Here is a 17,944-nt window from a genome sequence, read left to right as displayed (position 1 = left end):
CCAGCTGCTCCAGCCACCCAGCACCTCATGGTGCACCCCATCCTCTGCATTTCAGAACCTCCTCTGCCCCCTGACTTCCAGATGTCAGATTCCACACTCTTGCCAGGATCCATGACTCCCAAACTTCGGGACTCTCTCAGTCCACTTTTCTTTCTTTACTCTTTGGCCCCTTCCAAAGGGAAAAGTCAGCAGCTGTGAAAAGAAAAACAAGGAAATAAAAGCCTGTCTTGTGTCTGTGTCTGTCTTCCTGTGACAGAAAGAGACAAGTCCCCAAAGAGCATGCAGCTGGGGAGGCTTCCTCCTTTTCCCATTTACTAACAACACATACCTACATATACACACACACATACATCATATATACATACATACACACATACATATGCACACGTATCGGTGGATCAGGGATGAGTTAGCACTTACATGAATTGACCACCAGAGGGAGATAAAGATCAAAACTTACCATTAACTTTTTTTTCTTTTTCTTTTTTGATTTTTCTGAGACTCGGACTCAGGCCCCCTGCAAGGGCAATACTCACGCTTAACCACTGAGCCATCTCTCCAGCTCCTGTAAGAATTCCCAAGGTCAGGCCAGAGACCTGGAGGACGGAGACGGAGGATAAAACAAAATCAAGCAAACCCAGAAAAAGTGGCTTAACCCCAAACTGAGAACTGTTGTGGGCTCAGTGCCAAAGCTGGTGGTAGAGCCGGGTGGTTGTGGTGCACGCCTTTAATCCCAGCATTTGGGAGAGGCAAGCAGATCACTGTGAGTTCGAGGCCAGCCTAGTCTAGAGCATGAGTTCCAGGACAGCCTCCAAAGCTGCACAGAGAAACCCTGTATCAAACAAACAAACAAACAAAGGATTGACTGGGTTTAGTCCCCACACTCACATGGTCACATGGTAGCTCCCAACCACCTGTAACTGCGGATCCGGGGCTCTGATGCTGTCTTCTAGTCACATTTACATGTGTTCAGCTAAACACTCTTACACATAAAACAAAAATAAATAAAATAAGAATTTAAAATATCTTACAGAATCAAGGGTAGTAAGCTCAATGTAACCCCAATACTCAAGAGTCTGAGACAAGAGGACGTGTGTTCAAGGCCACCCTGGGCTACACAAACTTTATTTTTTTTTATTTTATTTTATTTTTTTTTCGAGACAGGGTTTCTCTGTGGTTTTGGAGCCTGTCCTGGAACTAGCTCTTGTAGACCAGGCTGGTCTCGAACTCACAGAGATCCGCCTGCCTCTGCCTCCCAAGTGCTGGGATTAAAGGTGTGCGCCGCTACCACCCGGCTCTACACAAACTTTAAATACACACACACACACACACACACACACACACACACACACACACACAGATTTCTGACAGATCCCAGTACTCTGGAGGCAGAGGCACACGGATCTTTTTTTTTTTTTTTTTTTTTTTGGTTTTTCGAGACAGGGTTTCTCTGTAGCTTTGGAGCCTGTCCTGGAACTCCCTTTGTAGACCAGGCTGGCCTCGAACTCACAGAGATCCGCCTGCCTCTGCCTCCCGAGTGCTGGGATTAAAGGTGTGCGCCACCACCGCCCGGCAGGCACGCGGATCTTTGTGAATTGGAGGCCAGCCTGGTCTACAAGAGCTAGTTCCAGCACAGGCTCCAAAGCTACAGAAAAACCTTGTCTGGGGGGAAAAAAAAAACAAGAAGAAGAAGAGGAAGAGGAAGAGGAAGAAGAAGAAGAAGAAGAAGAAGAAGAAGAAGAAGAAGAAGAAGAAGAAGAAGAAGAAAAAGAAGAAGAAGAAGAAGAAGAATTCTGACAGGTTAATTAAATTCATTCAAGTGCAATTTAAATTCTTACCTAAATGCCCTGAACACAATAAGCCAGCACTCTTACTAAGCAAATTTCAAGGAGGAGACAGGGATGTAAAGTAGTCAGGGCATCCTGCATGTGACGCGCAGCAGCCCAGGGACACACCTGGACATATTTTCATTTCCTCTTTCTTCCTTCCTTGAGCCCTCTAAGCCCAGTGCTTAAGACACCATTAGTCAGTCTGGGGAAATGGTGCAACATGGCAGAGATGAGGTGGAGGTAGGACAAGAAGAACTGCGTCAGGCTAGAGAGAGATCTGCATGAAGGGAGGACGGCAGGCTAGAGAGAGATCCGCGTGAAGGGAGGACGGCAGGGTAGAGAGATCCGCATGAAGGGAGGACGGCAGGCTAGAGAGAGATCCGCGTGAAGGGAGGACGGCAGGCTAGAGAGATCCGCGTGAAGGGAGGACGGCAGGCTAGAGAGAGATCCGCGTGAAGGGAGGACGGCAGGGTAGAGAGAGATCCGCGTGAAGGGAGGACGGCAGGGAAGAGAGAGAGCTGCGTGAAGGGAGGACGGCAGGGAAGAGAGATCCCCGTGAAGGGAGGACGGCAAGAGAATTGAAAGAAGCAAGATGAGAGGCCAGAGGGAGGAACTGGTCCAGGGACTTGGGGTCCTCAGGAAGCACAAACACATGTGTGACTTGACTCAGCTCCCGCTTCGTAGACCTTCCAAAGAGCAAGGAGACAAGACAGCTCGGCCATCAGCCACTGGAAGAGGGTAGACTCTAGGAAGAACCTCCCCAATGTCTGGCCCAGGTAATGGGCAGTTGGTTCTCCTTCCCGAGGCTGATGACGGGATAGGAGTCTGCACAGCCCCAGACGATATACAGAGTTCAGACACCTTACCAGTGCAGTGATCCAAAGAGACAGAGGCAGAGGCAGAAATCCGGGGGGTCAGGGTGGCAGGCGTGTATAACACATATACCACGTTTCTACACATATGTGCTCACATGACAAAAACCAGATGACCAATGACGACCATTACCTACCCAAGTCCCCAACCGTGCCTCTCCTGAGGGAGATGGACACCTGACGGCAAGCAGGGGTTGGAGCTGTCTTAGTGGCCAATTGCTATTCCAGAAAGGCGTGAAGTGAGGCAGCAAAAGGATGAGGGATGGGGACCAGAGAGGCGGGGCAAAGTGTTACTGTGACATTGGGAAGAGTGACAAGGAAACATCCTCCCTGTTGAAAGAGGCTTTGAGGAAATGAAATAATAAAGTGGTTTTTTGTAAATTTTTGTTTGTTTTCTTTTCAAGACAGGGTTTCTCTGTGTAACAAGAGCTCTGGCTGTGTTAGAACTCTCTCTATAGACCGGGCTGGCCTTGAACTCAGAGATCCACCTGCCTCCGCTTCCCAAGTGCTGGGATTTAAGGAGTGCGCCACCCCACCCAGCTGAGTGATAAAGTTTTAACAAGTTTCACAGAGTATGAAATTATAGCCTCGCCACCCTCTGCCCCCAAAGGAAATCTCCAGCAAACTGACTCTTCATAGGGCCTTGCTGTAAAGTGTGTTATTTGTATTCTGGAGCCCTACCCGTGCCTGCAGAATCCTCTTAAATTATTTCCAAGCAGAGACTAAACATAAGGACAGACCCTGAGCGACCCGCAGGGTGACCGCTGGATCCCAGAGCTTTCCGTCTCACACTGCTGGGACCCGCCTCCGCTGCGTGTCTTCAGTATTCCTCGAGAAGCAGAGATGAACGGAATGCTGAACCACTGAAGGCCACTCGAGCTCGCTCTACCCCTGCCTCCCCAGACGGGTGTGTACACTGGTATTAAGCTGTGCCTGTATTGTCAGCACCCCAGAGAGAGGTAGGGATCAGCAGGCTGATGCACAGAAAGATGAAGGGCGGGGCCTCGGCTGCTGTGCTGTCCCGGAACATACAGGATTTCTTATCATGTATCACATCCACAGGCCTCAGATGAATCACACGAATCACACATGCTTCCTGAAGGACCGTGTTGACAGCAGAGAAGAGATCCACCCTTATCCCCCATGCACACATACAAGCACACTTAGGGTATACATATACACATGTGATCGACTCCCTCTGCCTCCCTGCTCCCTAAAGTGTCCTCAAGCAACTTTCAGCTGCCACCTTCTTTCTCCCTCCACCCCGGCTATCCACACCTACACTGGCACCTGCATGGCAGCTCCCTAGCCACCCCCTCATCTCTTAGGAGGCCAGGGCCCAGGGCCTGAGGCGGGGCACACGGAACAGGTTGATGCTGTTCTCCTGGAAGTGGGACAGAAAGGGGTGGGGCCGTTGAGGCAGGCAGGGTCTGAGGAAGCCTACGTCCCACCTCCGCAGAGGCATAAAGTGGCCCGTCCTGGTAAGGGACAGTCATTCTGCCAACCTGTAGACAGAGCGAGCTCTGGGCCCTCACCCCGCCCCCAGCTGCCAGACAGAATCCAGCATCACTCCTTCCCTGGTAAGATTGGTGACAGCAGAGGAGGCAGGGGAACATTCTGGGGGTCTGGGGGAATGTTGGGACTAAAAGGTGTGGGGTTTCTTGTCTTTTATTGTGGCCATAAAATTCCCCCTGGATATCACTGGGAGTTGGTATCAGGTATCAAGGTAGGCTTCTGAGAGAGAAGAGAGAACCCTCTGACCGCCTCTCTGGTGGAGAGCACTTCCCAGGGCCACTCTTCTGGTCCCTGGAGGTTATCCTGTGAGAGAAAAGACAAGGAAGGGAGGGAGGGAGGGAGGATGGATGGTGAGGCCCTTGGAGGCTAGCTGATGTGTCCACTGCCACCCACCAGGATAATCTGGGTGTGTCTCTGGCTGCCCAGGTGATGTACCTGGACTTCAAAGACAGAGACGGAAGACAGTGAACTTCAGGTCCTCCTTGGACCCTCTCACCCCAGCACATCTCCCAGGGTCACGTTCATTCTTCCCTTCTTTCTACCCGGCACAGCGCCTGGTGCTGATGCTGCAGAGGTGACTAAGGCCCATTTCCTGTCCTCTGGGAGATTACAGGAGGTGAGACAGGCAGGCGAACAGATGGTAACAAGATGAATTAGCAGGTGTTTCCGAAGTGGATCTACAAGGTGCCTTGGGAATCCAGGCAGAGTTACCAACACGCCCGAGGGGTAAAGGGCTGAGCAGGTGCCCTGAACTGAGTGGTACAGGATGACCGCGAATTCTCTCTATTGGAAAAGGGATGTAATGTAGGCAGGGGAAACCAAGGCAAAGGAGCGGGAACTGGCCTCCTTACAGCCACGTCGCTAGGAGGCAGGGATGAGGGATGTTCAGGGTTCGAGCAAGTGTCCCCTTGCCAAGGAAAAGGCAACTGAGGACGGTACCCAGCTCTGACTGTCCACTATTGGCCCCAGGGGTGGTCGCTTCCTTTCCCTAGTGTCCCCAGGTTCTGGTTACAGCTGTCCCCTGGTATGAGAGGAAGCCTCACTTCCTCTATTGATGACACGCCAGCTGGGCTCCGTGACTGTGAAGAAATGAACATATAATAAGAAAAGAGCCCTTGACAAAGGGGAGGTCTGGTGTCTCCCGCCAGCCATGTAAATTCTGAAACCCAGGATTCTTCATCACCAAATAAGGACTCTTTGGGTTCCTTCAAGACCCAATATTCAAAAACTCAGGCCTCTCTAAGGTCTCCCCTAGCTCTAGGAGTAGAGCCTGGTGGCCCCTCTTTACAAAGTACCTCTCGGGTCTTGGGATCCTCAGCGGCCACCTTGACATCCCCCATCTCTTTCTCCACAGACACAATGACTATGTTTGAGAATGTTACCCGAGCCCTGGCTAGGCAGCTGAACCCTCGGGGGGATCTGACACCCCTAGACAGCCTCATCGACTTCAAGCGCTTCCATCCCTTCTGCCTGGTGCTGAGGAAGAGGAAGAGCACGCTATTCTGGGGAGCCCGCTATGTCCGCACCGACTACACGCTCCTGGATGTGCTGGAGCCGGGCAACTGCCCCTCAGGTTAGCCTCTCAAACAGAGCTGGGCTCTAGGGGTTCTGTAGGGCTAGGACCAGCCATCTGGTCCTCCTAGGACTGTGGAGCTCTCTCTTGCCTGATGTGGTTAGGGGTCACCGAGCCCACAGTTCTCACTGGGTGCTGAGGCGCCATGGGGATTCAGCTCAGTTCAGCTCCTGGCTTTTTCCTCCTGTAGATCCCACAGATTCTGGGAACTTTAGCTTTAAGAACATGCTGGATGCCCGAGTGGAGGGAGATGTGGACGTGCCAAAGACGGTGAAGGTAAAAGGGACTGCAGGCCTGTCACGAAGCAGCACACTGGAGGTTCAGACCCTCAGCGTGGCTCCCAAGGCTCTGGAGAACTTGCACAAGGAGAGGTGAGAGGGGCCGGGGCTGATGGGATGATGGGATGGGGTTGGGCAGTGCACAGATGCTCTGGACCACAGGTCCAGACCTTTGCCAATGTAGTCTCCACAGGAACATCCTTAAAGAGAATTCTCCTGGGGGATGGGAAAGTAGCTCAATAGTGGAGTCTAGCAGGGGCAAGGGGAATCTTTTGCAACTATGGGCACAACCAAGCTCCTTCCTAGACATTGCCCCCATCATCCAGCACCTCCAGTATCATCCCCCCCCCACGCATGCATGCATGCACACATGCACACCCACAAGCACACACATACACGGATGTGGACGTTCAGATGTTCATATTCACTTGCTGTGTGACTTTGGGAAAGTCATTTCTCAGGGAACCTCAGTTTTTTGGGTTTGTTTTTTATTTTTTGCTATCGCACAGTAGGAATGAATGACAGTTGCTAAGGTTCCTTCAACCCTAAGACTGTGAAACGTAATGGAAAAGGCGGAGGTCATAGTAACTGTTCCTGGCATAGACTGTCCGGAGCCCTCTCCCATAAGCAAGCTTCAGACTGGCTCCATCCACACACCTAGGAACCGCTGCCCCAGCAGACAAGGGGTATGTCGGAAGGGATGTTTACACAAGGCACACGCCTGGCTTGACAGGGGACCTGACTTTCAAATAATTAAGTAGCGGTTGAAAGAAGCAGGTGAGGACTGGAGGGGCCAGAAGGAAAGGCTTGCAAGTATGACAAGTCACCCTGGAAACACTTCCAGATTTCTGAGTGTAAAGCATCCTGCTATGTGCTGGTGTTTCTAGAGTGTCTACGTTCAAACAACCCTGTGGTGTAGGAAGGAGAAAACTACTCTGTAAGAGTGATTATCCAGCTGGTGGTGGTGGATAATTATCACCTTTAATCCCAGCACTCGGGAGGCAGAGGCAGGCGAATCTCTGAATTTAAGGCCAGCCTGGTCTACGGAGTGAGTTCCTGGACAGCCAAGGCTACATATTAAAACCCTATATTAAAACAGAAGAGTAATTATTCAATGCAAGAAGTGATCCGTGCATAGGAAGCACTCGGTTCGACTTGTGGCGGGGAGGGGGCTTCTGGCTGGGGAAGTAAGACAGGACCCTCACAAGGTGGTGGTCACGGGTGGGGGCTTTGAGCGATGGGAGCATGCAGAGAGAGAAGTGCGTTACGAAGACAAGCAGGTGAGATGTCTCAAAACCAAGAGGGACCATGGGAGAACTAGCACGACAGAGGCAAAGGAGGCACCAAAGGAACGAGAGAAAGCTATAGGGTAGACTCAGAGCAGGTAGGAACCAGAAGCCAGGTCAAGGAGCCCAATAAGCAGACTCCAGGGACACCCTGATGTGGCTCTGATGTGGCCCGTGACCGACCTGACCAGAAGGAAGAAGTGTGTTAGACAGAGGAAGGCGGGGTTAGGAGTGTCTCAGGAGAGACCCTGTCCCGCTGCCCATCAGACGTATAAAATGAGGACATGGGATGGGGGATTTGCCTCTGTGTGCTGTGAGTATGTTTTGTTACCATTGGCTAAGAACAAATCTGCTTTGGCTTATGGCAGGACAGACTACAGCAAGGCAGGAAATCTAAACAGAGACAGAGGAGGAAAGAAAGCAGAGTCGGGCGGACGCCATGTAGCCGCCCAAACTCGAATAATTACACAGAAGCTATATTTACCGACATGAGCTGGGAAGTGTGGCTGGAAGGCAGGGAGGAATGGGTGCAAGGCTTATTGCAAAGGATGATGGGATGGATTAAACGCAACAGCTGGGTATAGAGTGATGGGGACATGGTGGTGGTGAGGGTCTTGTTAAAGGTGACTTAGGCTGTGACATTACAAGACATTGAAGATGACAAACAGGAAGACAGAAGCGAGGAAGTTCTGTAGGGCTGGCTGCCAGCTCCTAACATGGCACAACTGGAGTACCTACCTCCTGAGAATGGTCAAGGGCGAGCTGGGAAAGGGACAGGAAGCTCAGAGAGAGGTCAGGATAAAGATGAACATGTAGCAGTCAGCAAGATTCCAATCAGGATGGCAGGGATCGGGTGGGGAGATGAGGAGGCTGGAGAATACTCAGAGAGGAGGCATAAAAACAGAATCTCGGGGACGGGAGAGATGGCTTAGCGGCTAAGAGAACTTGCTGCTTTTGCAGAGGACCCAAGTTCAGATCTCAGTACTCACATCAGGCAGTTCACAAGCACCAGTAACTCCAGCTCCAAGGGATCTGATGCTTTATTCTTGCTTACACACACACAAACATGCACACACACGCACATGCGCACACACACACACACGCACATACACACACATGCACACACACACACGCACATACACACAAAACAGCAAAATCTCAGAGGACAGAAAATATTAAGGTTCCAAATGAACTGGAAAATGGGAGTCAGACAGAATGTATATGATTTAGAGCTGGGTGGTGGTGGCACACACCTTTAATCCCAGCACTGGGGAGTCAGAGAGGCAGGTGGATTTCTGTGAGTTCGAGGCCAGCCTGATCTACAGTGCAAGTTCCAGGACAGTCAGGGATATATAGAGAAACCTGGTCTTGAAAAACTAAAAACAAAAGCAGCAAACAAACAAAGAAGAATGTATATGATTTAGAAACCAGAACGCAATTAGAAGCCAAGATACAACACAGTCACACTGCACAATTAGGGAGGGACACCCAGTACAGAGCGTGCAGGGCCATTGTGATTTCAGCTGAGGGGCAGAATCAGAAGACAAATTAGAAGAAATTAGTAATCAGAAGAAATCATGACGGGATGGTGAAGACTAGACAAAGACAAATATCTTTGGAGATTTTGCCAATAAGGCGAAGGAAACAAGTTGGGTGGTGGTTTGAAGGAAGTGTTCAGGAATGGAAGCAGCTCTTTTAGGGACAGAGACATGTTTACATACGGAAGCAAGGCGAAGGAGACGAAGCCTTGGGAATGGCAAGAGGTGAGACTGAAGATGGAGAAGAGATGACGGTGACAGGCCACATCCGGGAAACGGAGGCAGGAATAGGTGCACTGCTTGTCCCACAAGTGTGCGTACCTGAGTTTAATCCCCAGTGCCCACGTAAAAGGCGCACGTACTGTCCTGCCTCTGAGAACCCAGTGTTCTCACAGAAAGAAAGGGCTCAGACGGGAGAATCCCTGGGGGTGTGAACTGGAGAAAGAAGGACACAGCTAGGCTGGTATACTCAGACAATGAAAGATCTTACCTTACACAAGGAGGGAGGCTGTCACCTGACCCCCACCCTGTAGCACATATCCATGTACACACACATCATATGTGCATACACACACACACACAAACATAAAAAACGAGGCAGAGAAGTCTCAGACACATAAAAAGAGGCCATAAGAGGAGAACCTGTTCCTGGGTAGGAGGAGAGGAGGAAGTGACCACGAGGCCTCCATCCAGTCCAGGTGCTGTGCCTCCGGCTGTTTGCCCAGTTTATCTTGCACCTTGGGAGGTTGTTGGCGTCAGCTCTGTTTTATAGGTGAGGTAACGCAGACTCAAAGCAGCTGCCCTGCCCGGAAGCCGGAGGTCTGAGTTTGCACTGTGGTCTGACTGAACCCTCGTTCCTTCCCTGGCACCTTACTGTCTAGATGCTAGGATCGATGAATTAAAAAGTAGACACCGCGGGGCATGGTGACACATGCCTTTAGTCCCAGTTCTTGGGCGGCAAGGGCAAGTAAATCTCTGTGAGTTCAAGGCCAGTCTGCTCTACAGAGAGAGAGAGAGCGCCAGGTCAAACAAGGCTGTATAGCGAGACCCTGTCTCAGAAATAAAATAAACGTTAATATAAAGCCCCGAAGCTGGCCCTGGCGAGGAGGCACTGAGTGATGTCCTATGCTTTTCTTGCCTCAGGAAACTGGCAGCGGATCACCCCTTCCTTAAGGAGATGCGGGATCGTGGGGAGAACCTGTACGTGGTGATGGAGGTGGTGGAGACGGTGCAGGAAGTCACTCTGGAGAGAGCTGGCAAGGCAGAAGGCTGCTTCTCCCTTCCATTCTTTGCCCCGCTGGGACTGCAGGTTTGCTTCACACATGCGTGCGCACACACAAACACACACACACACACACACACACATGCTCCATTAACGCTGCCTGAATGGTGCCTACTCAGGATAGAGGACATGGAAAAAATATCCAAAGCCAAGTTGCTGGCCACACACCCCTCTCCTTGCTTAGCAGTACCAAGCAGGGCAGGGTCCCAGTCCACACACCACAGACAATACGGAGCAATCCAAGTGTTACCGAGTTTGTCCTCATCCCTCCCCTCCCACCTGCCAAAGCTGAAGAGCAGAGCTCCTGCCTGGTGGGGGGGGGGCACCAGTAATCCCAGCACTCTGAAGGCGGAGGCCAGAAGGGTCACAGGTTCAAAGTCAGTCTGGGCTACCTGGTGAGCCCTGTGGTGGGGGTAGGTCAGAAAGTTCTGCAGGCAGTGGCATATGCCTATAATCCCAGCACTCGGGAGGCAGAGGCAGGCGGATCTCTGTTTTCGAAGACAGCCTGATCTACAAGAGCTAGTTCTAGAACAGGCTCCAAAGCTACAGAGAAAACCTGTTTTGAAAAATCAAAAAGAAAAAAAAAAGTCCTTACATATACACGAGACACACAGTGAAAGGCCAGAGGATGTAGGCTTGGACAATTCAGAAGAAGGAAGTGCATCTCTTCTATCTCTACATACACCTAGTGAGTATGTTCATGAGGGATGGCCTGGGATTGGGAGCAGGGGAGGAGTTAGTCATGGAAGACTTCCTGGATGAGATAAGAATGGGGTAGTTGGTGCAGAGGAAGAGGAAGCAGGATGGTGCACAGGCAGGTGCTAGAGCAGGTCTGCCCAGTTCCCTTCACGTGTCGAATCCGGAAGCAGACTTAGCACGGTAGAGGGTGAGCCCTAGAGTCCAGACCACAGAGACCGACAGCTGGAGGTCCTGCTGGGGCCTTCCCAGAGGCTCTCAGCCCCGGCTCCGCACCTGCCTCCTGCCCCTGCTTTAATGTCGCCTATGCAGGACCTCAGAGGACTCACAGACTCTCATTGTGTAACCCTAGGGATCCGTGAACCACAAGGAGGCTGTAACCATCCCCAAGGGCTGTGTCCTGGCCTTTCGTGTGAGACAGCTGATGGTTAATGGCAAAGATGAGTGGGGTGAGCAGAGACCGGCACGTTCTCCCCTCAAGATAGGGGTGTCTCCATCAGTGCGGGGGCATCCTGGTCCTATCTTGCAATGATGTAGGGGGATCGGGGAGGCAGCAGATTCTATTGCCCATTGCCAGAGACAGAAGTGGGGGGGGGGACTCTGAGTTCCAGGTATCTCTGGGTGCTGGGGAAGCCATGGGGAGTGACACAAAGACCAAACCAGCACAGCCTCTGACCTTAGAAAGCCCAAGGAGACAGATCCTGCTGCCAGAACTGGATTTCAGGAGAGAAAGTGCTATTGTAGGCAAGAGCTTACAACTTCCAGCAGTAGGGTTGGGTAGAGAATTAGAGGGGACATTTGAGGGGCAGAATCTAGCCCTGAGCAGAACCCTTGGGCTTGAGGCTACAGAAGGAGGGGTGTGGCAGCCGGTGTAACTCTTGGGTGCCTTCTCTTGTCCATTACAGACATCCCACACATCTGCAATGACAGCATGCAGACCTTCCCTCCAGGAGGTAGGTGCGCCGCCTACAGGCTCCCCACGTACCTTGCCCCAAGTCATCCCCTAAAATCTCCCACCCTCTAAGAGCAGCGCACGAGCATGCACTCTTGTTTCCTGGGCCCTCAGGCAGATAGAGGTATGGGATATAAATACTGCCCAAAGAGACAAAGAAACAAAGACACCATCACGAACAGAGAGATCTGGAGACAGGGTGTGCTCCAACTGATCCAGATGGGTGTGCTAACAGGGTCTCCAGGTTTTCATGAGGATGCAGTCTCAACAGTAGCTTTAGCGAAAGGCAGCAAAGAGCTCGTCCTGACAGATGTGCTCTTTTTGTGTTTTCAGAAAAGCCAGGAGAGGCAAAATTCTTACGTAAGTGTGCCTTTTGCTTCACAACTTTCTTGACTCAGGTTCAAAACTCCCATCTTCCTCCCCCTTCTATAGGACAGACAGGGAAGTTAGTGAGACAGGTCTCAGCAAACAGCTACCCCTCAACTACAGAACGTCCCGTAGAACCTCCAACAGAAAGTTAGGAAAAAGCCACGGAAGGGGGAGATCGGTAGACAAGATGCGCAGGAGATCAGCTGTCTCAGGCCTTTGTTGTCAAGGGCCCCAGTAGCTGCAACCTGTTTGCACAGGTATCTGCTGTCCAGTAACTAGGGCAGGAGGCGCTGAGTCACTAAGTTGCTGGTCGGACACCAGTTTGGTCGGATTGCCCTTTTCACATTGCATTAGCTCCTCCTCTCCACTCCTGCCACCCAGGACAGTGTGGCAAGAACGGAGCCAGAGGATTCTGGAGAGGGCTGGGACTCAGAGAGGCGGTGCAGTCTCATGGTCCCCAGAGACTCACTGCCTAGGGGTGGCCGCCATTCTGAAGGATCGTGTTCTTACCTACCTGCTTTCTTTCTTATTTTCTCAGTTATCCAGGCATCTGATGTTGGTAAGGAGTTTTGGGAATGTTTTCAAGACTTTGCCACAGGTAGGGGGAGAAGCATTAGGGGGGAAGGAAAAGAAAAAGGCCGAGTCCCAGGTCCTGAAATTAGAGCCACTTCCAGGAAGCCACTCTCTCCAACACAGACTGGATGTACTTTTAGGATGCCGGGTCTCTAAGCAACCAGGCTGCAGCTCACTTCTTTCCCTGGATCCATACTCTCACTGCTCTGAAGCAGTCCCAGCTCAACTGTCACTAAGTTGTCAAAGGCGTCCTTTCCACAGGAGAAGGGGAAATAGGCTCACCCTAAACGGCTAGCTGGACTGGTTGAAAACACAGACCAACTGCGCATTGATGAAGTCTTGGTGGGGGGGGGGAGTCGTGGGAATGGAGGCGTGGTTAACTGTTCTGTTAGTTGACTGCATGGGGTCCCATCCACCTTCTAGCTCCATCCTTCATGACGAGGCTTTAGCATAACTTCATAACCACACACCTTGGTAAAGAGGTCCGATTCAAGCTGGAAGCAGGGTACAGGGTGGAGAGGGGAGAGGGAGGTGTGACTGAGCCCGCAGAAACTATGTACTGGGTGGGAGGGGCCAGGTGAAGGGGCGCCCGCGGCCTTGACTGTGCCCTAGGGGAGATGCCAGCGGTATTGACTGTACCACTAGGGGAGATGCATGACGACTTCGAGACTTTAAAAGAAGAGGTTCAGAGAGAGACTCATGAAGTGGAGAAACTGAGTAAAGTGGGGCAGAGCTCCCTGCTCACCTCCTTCAGCAACCTCCTAGGAAAGAAAAAAGAGCTCCAAGACCTTGAACAGACGGTGAGGTCCCGTGGGGAAAACCGGAAGTGTGGGGGAAGGCGCGCCTGGGTGGTGGTGGGCCGGTGCAGATGGGGAGGGGGAACTGACAGTGCACAGAGCGGCCAGCGGCTATAGAATCCACAGCGGATACTTTCTCAAGGCTGGCCAAGTGTACCTAGGCTACTAGGCCATCACTGGCCCCTTAGTCCCTGGAAAAGAGCATTGGCACAGGGTTCCCGGAAGGCACGTGCACTCTCTGCTGTCAGAGTGTAGCAACAGGCCAGTGGCGCCCTCTGCTGGATAACACCTTGAACCTTCCAGAGCTCCAAACCCTGGGAACAAGGAACCTAGGTCCAACGCTTTCCAGGACCTGACTACACAAAAAAGAAATAGGAAGTGGAAGAGAGCCAGCCGAAGTCCAGAGGCTATGTGTGCCAGGTGCTAGGTTAGACCCTTACCTGAGGGATTAATCACCCAGTTTTCCTCACAGCTCGAAGCAGCTCTAGACAAGGGACATGAAGTGACCCTAGAAGCACTCCCAAAAGACGTCCTGCTGTCAAAGGATGCCATGGGCGCCGTCCTCTATTTCCTCGGGGCTCTAACAGGTGAGTGAGCAGTGAGTCATGTGGTTTTCTGTTACAAGAATAAACCCTGTGAATGACTTCCCAAATGCGTGAATGAGAGGATGCCAGGTGGTCTGTACTACAGTCGTTTGTATATACACTTTTTTTTTTTTTGGTTTTTTTCGAGACAGGGTTTCTCTGTGGCTTTGGAGCCTGTCCTGGAACTAGCTCTGTAGACCAGGCTGGTCTCGAACTCACAGAGATCCGCCTGCCTCTGCCTCTCGAGAGCTGAGATTAAAGGCGTGCACCACCATCGCCCGGCTGTATAAACACTTTTTAAAAATTGATTCCAGCTGGGTATGTAGTTCAGTATCATGGCACTTGCTTAGCATACGCAATGCAATGCTAAGGGGCTCCGAGTTCAAACCCTGCTACTGGAGGGAGAAAAAAAAATCAGTCACCACCATTGGTTTTGTTGGTTTTATTCCTAGGAATTCAGCTGGTCCTTTATTTATTTATTTAGCTGCATATTTAAGCCTTCTGCCTAGAGCTAAGTTCATGGCTTCCATATTGCTGCCCACCTGTTAGCTTTACTTTCGGGGAGTAACCAGTCACAAGGTGGCTCAATGAGTAAAGGCTCTTGCTGCCAAGCTGGGCCACCTGAATTCAATTCCTGGTGCCCGCATGGTGGGGCACCACTCCGGCAAGTTGTCCCGTCCCTCCCACGTACACATCATGGCATGCGCAGGAGAGTGCTTGAATGCACACACAGACACACGTGCATGCACACACAATTGTGGGGGAAAAGTCAGACATGGTGGCACATGCCTTTAATCCCAGTACTTGGGAGGCAGAGGCAGGTGGATCTCTGAGGTCAAGGCCAGCCTGGTCTACAGAGTGAGTTCCACGATAGTCAGAGCTACATAGTGAGACCCATTCTCAGTAAGTAAATAAGAAAAGGAAGAAAGAAAGATAGAAAGAAAGAAAAATGCCAAACCCAAAGGAAACCCCTCAGCTATGACTTCCTTAACTCCCCGGGTTGTCACCACTGTGGTAGCTCATCCCTATAAGCCCAGCTCTCAGGAGGTTGAGGCAGGAGGATCACTGTGGGTCTGAGGCCACGCTGGGTTACAGAGTGAGTTCTAATCCAACCTGGGCTACAGAATGAGATCCTGTCTCAAAAACAAACAGAAAGCACCACTTTGTCTTCTCCCCAAAACTGCAGCAAAAGATTAGAATTGGGGTTTGCTGTGCTTTTTAGACAGGGTCTCACCATAGCCCTGGCCTGCCTGGAACTCACTATGTAGAATGATCTGGACTCAAACTCACAGAGATCCATATTCCGGCCTCCCAAACACTGAGGTTAAAGGTTCATGCCCCTTACTCAGTCAACGGTCACGACTTTGCATTTAGTGCCCAGCCAAGATGCGTGTTATAGAGCAGATGTTCAGCTGTGGGCCGATGGAGAGACGGACAGATGGACAGATGGATTCGTTGACTAGAGTGTGCAGGAATTCTGAAACGTCACTATTTGGAGTCTGTAGTTCCCTCTGGACCAGCAACACATTTTTCTTCCTCTGCTTTTCCCTCCAGTGCTAAGTGAAGCCCAACAGAAGCTTCTTGTAAAATCCTTGGAGAAGAAGCTCCTCCCGATGCAGTTGAAGCTGGTGAGATGCCAGGGAGAAGCCGCAGACGCAGACGGGAGGGCACAGCTGGAACCACTGGGAGTCTTATCCTAGGAGCTGTGTCTTCCCGCTCCCTAGGTGTTCAGGGTAATCAGCCTGCCTTTGTCAGGAGAGGGGCAGGGGGTTCGGTTCCTCCTTTTCAGGCCACTTTGGTCCCTTGCAGGTTGAAAGCACCATGGAGCAGAACTTCCTGCAAGATAAAGAGGGCGTTTTCCCTCTGCGGCCTGACCTGCTCTCCTCCCTCGGGGAGGAGGAACTGACCCTCACAGAAGCCCTAGTGGGGCTGAGCGGCCTGGAAGTCCAGAGATCCGGCCCCCAGTACACGTGGGATCCGGACACCCTCCCACGCCTCTGCGCCCTCTACGCAGGGCTCTCCTTCCTTCAGCTGCTGAGCAAGGCTTCCTAAGGCACCTTCTCTGCCCGCTTCCCTCCCGCCTTCCCGACCTTACTGTGCTCTCTGGAACTCTCCAAGTTGCTAGAGTCTCCAGGATTAACTGAAATGCCATCCTCATGCATCGTCACCAAACCCCACCTACCCTAGCGTCTCTCTCCTTCTGTCCTCCATCTCAGTCACCCACTAAGCCCATCTCCTGATGCTTAAATCGTGAAGATACAGAATCATTCAAAATCTTTGCAAATTTGAGCCATTTCATTAAGAAAAACAAAGAAGCAAGCAAACATCAATTTCCCAGTCAAATCCTTCCCACTTGTGCCTCAAAAAACAAACAAATCAATCAATCAATCAAACAAACAAACAAACAAAAACCTAGCCTTTCTGGAATAAATGGAAAATATTATATTATGTCGATCCTAGGACAAGCTGACTTCTGGTTCTTATGTAAAGGGAATCAGTCATTTGTGCCAGGTAAAGAAGCAGATGTTATCCACATGTATGTGACTCTGCTCACACTGTCCTCAGGCTGGCTGGAAGATGCTTCAAGAGCCCAGGGGGTTACAGTGCACACTGTCCGCTCTACATACAGAGGAGGCAGAAGAGCATCAAAACCGTATGAGTTCATTGAGGAGCCCATGTCCTCTAGTCCTGGGTGAGGGCTTGGGAGAGGGAAAGGTCTAGAGGCGGATGATATAAGCCCCAAACAAACAAACACAAGTTTTCAAGATGGTTAAGAAAAACTGCAGGTGATCATAGTGAGACCTTGTTTTAAATTTTTTTAAATATTTATTTATTATGTATACAATACTCTGTCTGTGTGTATGCCTGCAGGCCAGAAGAGGGCACCAGACCCCATTACAGATGGTTGTGAGCCACCATGTGGTTGCTGGGAATTGAACTCAGGACCTTTGGAAGAGCAGGCAATGCTCTTATCCACTGAGCCATCTCTCCAGCCCGTTAAATTTTTTTTTAGGGAGCTGGAGAGTTGGCTTAGGGGTTAAGGGCACTTGTTGCTCTTTCAGAGGACCTGGGTTCAATTCCCAGTACCCATGTGATGGCTAACAGCCATCTGTAACACCAGTCACAGGGGATCTAAGGCCTTCTTCTAGCCTCCAAGGGTCCTGCCTGTATGTGGTTCATAAACATGCAGGCAAAACAGCCACACATATAAAATAAAAAAATTTTAATTAGAAAAGAGGAAGAGGGGAAGGGGCCCTTTGAGAGTCAATCATTCCTTCCACAGGGGTCACCAAAGACCATCGGAAAACACAGATATTCACATTACGATTCATAACGGTAGCAAAATTACAGTTATGAAGAAGCAACGAAAATAATTTTGTGGTTGGGGGGTCACCACAACACGAGGAACGGTATAGAAGCATCGAAGCATTCGGGCGTTGAGAACCACCGCGTTAAATGATACTTGCTTTCTTTCTGCTTTTTGTTTTGTTTTCAGCCTCAATTCAGGATGGGTGTGGGAGGAAATAATACAGATAGGCTTGGCCAATATATTTTAATCTCATCAAATTTCTGGGTTCCTATCGCCTTCCGCCTAAAGTGGGCTTCGAACATCTGTCACCAGTCTTGTGTATTTGCACTTATTTATGGGGGTTGCTTTGTGCCATGCCATGCTTGTCTGGGTCAGAGGACAACTTCTGGGAGTTGGTTCTCTCTTCCCATCATGTAGGATCCAAGAATTGGATCAGTCGTCAGGCTTGGCATTGAGCAAAACCATCTCACCAACCCACCAGTATCTCCAT

At 50.9% G+C, this 17,944-nt stretch overlaps 1 protein-coding gene across 2 annotated transcripts; it reads left to right on the top strand.

Annotated features, from left to right (window-relative positions):
• The first annotated feature begins 4,217 nt into the window (after positions 1-4,217).
• Gsdma (gasdermin A) lies at positions 4,218-16,428 on the top strand. Of its 2 annotated transcripts, XM_075942240.1 has the most exons (12): positions 4,218-4,281; positions 5,571-5,789; positions 5,980-6,160; positions 10,035-10,200; positions 11,222-11,318; positions 11,775-11,822; positions 12,155-12,181; positions 12,729-12,749; positions 13,409-13,563; positions 14,033-14,147; positions 15,699-15,772; positions 15,954-16,428. In XM_075942240.1, exons 2-12 carry the CDS (start codon positions 5,576-5,578, stop codon positions 16,194-16,196), a joined length of 1,341 nt encoding a protein of 446 aa, XP_075798355.1. In that variant the 5' UTR covers positions 4,218-4,281; positions 5,571-5,575; the 3' UTR covers positions 16,197-16,428. The 2 variants fall into 2 exon arrangements, with proteins under 2 accessions (XP_075798355.1, XP_075798356.1); XM_075942241.1 differs by lacking the exon at positions 12,155-12,181.
• The last annotated feature ends 1,516 nt before the right edge of the window (positions 16,429-17,944 follow it).

This window comes from Microtus pennsylvanicus, chromosome 11 (genome assembly GCF_037038515.1).
Source record: "Microtus pennsylvanicus isolate mMicPen1 chromosome 11, mMicPen1.hap1, whole genome shotgun sequence".
Classification (NCBI taxonomy): Eukaryota; Metazoa; Chordata; class Mammalia; order Rodentia; family Cricetidae; genus Microtus; species Microtus pennsylvanicus.
Note: the sequence above shows the minus strand (reverse complement) of the source record. Positions and strands in the feature narration are given on the sequence as shown.

Excerpts from the sequence above, each read along its gene's own strand:
- Gsdma (XM_075942240.1), top strand. The coding sequence starts at position 5,576 with ATGACTATGTTTGAGAATGTTACCCGAGCCCTGGCTAGGCAGCTGAAC. Across the intron at positions 12,182-12,728 it reads AGGAGAGGCAAAATTCTTAC|TTATCCAGGCATCTGATGTT; the intron begins GTAAGTGTGCCT and ends TTATTTTCTCAG. Across the intron at positions 12,750-13,408 it reads TATCCAGGCATCTGATGTTG|GGGAGATGCATGACGACTTC; the intron begins GTAAGGAGTTTT and ends CTGTACCACTAG.